Raw genomic sequence first — 3,395 nt, forward strand, 5'->3', positions numbered from 1 at the left:
ACTGAATTTGTTTTAAGCGCTTAATTAAAAACGTGTACTAATAGCAGCTTAAACTATAATTCTGGTGTTGGGAATTATAAAGACTCGATATTTTTAGATGAAACTTTCAGAACAATTACAGATATAGTTTACTTAAATCCGTAATTTTTCTTACAACTACCTAAAACCATAACAACCTTAAAAAGTTTACGTAAACCATTTAATTAGTTTTGGCGTTAAAAAGTTTTTTTTTTTAGTTAAAACCTCAGATGCGTTAAGGGACAAGCCATATTTTCAGAAAATACAGATTATCAAGGACACTTGTCTTTAAGATACGTTAAGGTTCCACCAAGAAAATGTATATGGTAGAAAATACTATCTGGCCTTGACCATAATTCAATTTAATTTCAGATCGTGCAAAAGCCGCTTAAGTCAAAGCTTTAAAGAACAGTCTAAAACCGTGTAGATATTTAAGTTCTCTTTTTAAATCGATTGAAAAAATAAATTACAATGTCTCAAAATGAGATCGCTGTTGTAACCCTGAAAAGGAAAGAATATTATACAAAGTTATTGATGCTTGCCCTTTTATTTATTTTATAGCTCTTTGTAAAATTGTTTAGACAATGTACAATATTATACATAAGCTTAATGGGTTAGGCTGTTGACTTAATTTTTTCTCTAATATTTGAATAATTTTAAAAATCAAATTAATCGGATTTATGTAGGATAAAGGTTATCTGGACGAGTCTATAATTATGTAATTACAGTATGGTTTATGTACAATCAGAGTGCATGTATCATTGTTAGGATACGGATTAGAAGTAAGTTTAACCTTGTATTTTACGATTTAAAAGTGAATATTTAAAAGTGACTGAAAATGCTCCTATTATTGGATATTTGTCAAGTTATCTAATTCGAAAGAATTAGCATATAGGATGTGGGCGAACATGCGTATTTTTGAGTTTCAGGACCTATAATTATGTACTAGCTTTTTACGGACAAAAACTCGCCGCCGCCTGCAAAATTTACCATTGCACACGCTTTCTCAACGTCATTGTTTTCAATTTACAGTCATAAAAAATTTGCTGATTTTTATTAGGATAACGAATGAAGAAGTTACTCAGATCTGCGATGTAACGTATAACATCTTTCTCGGTTCGACCAGGTAATACTGTGATGGATATTTCCCAGTCATATTGCTGTCTGACAGTGCTTTAGAACAAGACAAAGAAGCACTCCTCAGATTGATTTTAGAAAGATAATAGGGCAGTTTACTTATAGATATGCTGGATGGAAGTAACGACAGATGAAGTTTTTCGACACAATTTACGATGAATTTTGATAGAGAACCATCTCCGAATCAATCTCATATTGATAAGTGATAAGTCACTTTAGAACGTTTTACACAAATTAATATTTAGATTCGGAATGTCTCTTTTCTAACATGGTGTCTTGATGTATAGTGGAACCATTGGTATAAAAGTTTGGTTGATGGACCTATACAGTGGCGGAGCCAAAGGGGGGTCCCCCCCCCCCGGACATAAACCTGGTTCCGCCACTGGACCTATACTCTTGTAAAGATAAAGAAGTGTTAGTGTTGTTTGGTGGTATCTGCCAAAATAGATATGGATCCATTAAGGGTACTCCCTAACTGACATATAAATAAAAGGAATTGTAAAGAGGTTTTCTAAAACAAAATTACTTGTATCGGTAGCATCAATTTGCATCATTGCAATTTTTCACCAGATGTCTGTGGTTTCTGTAATTCCACTAGAGGGCTGATCAAAAATTGGAATGGTGCAAATTGATGCTATCAGTGTCCCCGATACACATGTTTTTTTTTTTAGAAAAAATCCCTTAAAAGTGCGTCTATGCCATCAGAAACAGAATCGTGCACAAAGTGCACACATGGCTTGACACATTCACACTGTGTGACATCAATATGAAAAACTAACAAGGAAAACAGTTACTTGTTATTTATGAAAATTTAGTATTTGTGAGGTGTATTGTTATTTTGGTAAACCGCAACTGAGCACCAAGAAAAAACCACCAAGTTTGGTCTACACCCATGATTTGATGTATGTTCATCATATAAGGTCATGTTTTGGAGAAATCTCGAATTTTCAAGTAGGTAATGAGAGGAATGAGTCTTTATTTTAAAAAAATATGTTTTACCCTTTTTACCATTATTGTTTTAAGAAACTTGTATGCTTATCTTTTTTTGCAGTTAAGATGAATTCAAGGTTTTGTGGAGAAATGGTACTGTTTCTAATATTTTGTTTAGTTCCAAGCATCATGGCTGCTGGTCCAGCTCTTGGTGAGGCATATTAACACAAGTTTCGAATAATAATAAGTACAGGCTTTGAGATAGTTTCAGGCAAAGTGATAAAACACTCTCTGAAAATTGAATAAGTTAGAAAAGAAGTCGTTGATTGAAGGTCATACAATGACGAAATCGTCATTCCATCGCACAGTGGTAACTTTCCAAATTGGAGATTATTGCCAAATATCTCGCATTGCATATAATTTAAGCTAGTGTAAATGGCATGCAGTAAGAGAATGAGACAAACTATACCACCATCACATCATCACAATGTCAAGCTTTGATGAACTTTGTACTTATACCTTGACTGCAATGTCTGCAATAACCACCTATCTGGTTTCATGGAAGATTGTAAATGGAGCGATTTGATTGGACTGTACACTAGCGAATACGGCCAATCAGATAGAAAATCTGCGAACACAAAGCCACAATGTTACAGCATTTCACTCGAGGGCTCTTATTTGCTGTATTCGCTAGTGTACAATCCATCATTCCATGCATTCCATGATACGATATAAGTTGCAGTCAAGGTATAAGTACGAAGTTCGTAATAGTTTGACATTGTGAAGGTGGCACCAACATACTGTAGCCTATTAATAATGAAGATTCTTTTCAGATTGTAATGGCGAAGCAGATGTTGTACTAGCTATACCAGCATCTCGAACACAAGTACCACAAAGTGAATTTGATCTGTATGAAGATTTCTTGATAGACATGGTGAATTATTATACCGTCAAGAAGGACAGAACCAATGTAGGTTTAATAATTTATGGAAGCGAACCAATGGTCATGAACGGATTGATGCCGAGCTTGAATAAAAGAGACATTTTTACTAGGATATCTCTTATGGCACAGCGCGAGCTATATCACTTTATGGCCGAGGGATCCAATGTAGTCAAAGCTATGGATTCTATCATCAAGCTACATACAGATAGTAAACGCAAGGTTCCCAAAATTGGAGTCATCTTAACTTATGGATCCGATGATTTATCTGGAATCACCAATATGGCTATACGAGGTGCCGTGATGAAGGCTGGTGAACGAGCTCGGGCAGCAGGAATCACCATGTTTGCGGTAACAGCCGGTGGATTCT

General features: G+C 35.0%; 1 protein-coding gene across 1 annotated transcript in view; it reads left to right on the forward strand.

Moving 5' to 3' along the window:
• Positions 1–2,274: 2,274 nt before the first annotated feature.
• The window catches only part of LOTGIDRAFT_176673 (hypothetical protein), a gene marked incomplete at both ends in the record, with an annotated part of 5,230 nt that continues 4,109 nt past the window's right edge, over positions 2,275–3,395 (forward strand). Inside the window, 2 exons of the mRNA XM_009055805.1 lie at positions 2,275–2,296; positions 2,919–3,376. Of these exons, the coding sequence (XP_009054053.1) occupies positions 2,275–2,296; positions 2,919–3,376 (480 nt within the window). The remainder of the gene's footprint in view (positions 2,297–2,918; positions 3,377–3,395) is intronic.

Source organism: Lottia gigantea (genome assembly GCF_000327385.1).
Source record: "Lottia gigantea unplaced genomic scaffold LOTGIsca_2502, whole genome shotgun sequence".
NCBI classification, from domain to species: domain Eukaryota; kingdom Metazoa; phylum Mollusca; class Gastropoda; family Lottiidae; genus Lottia; species Lottia gigantea.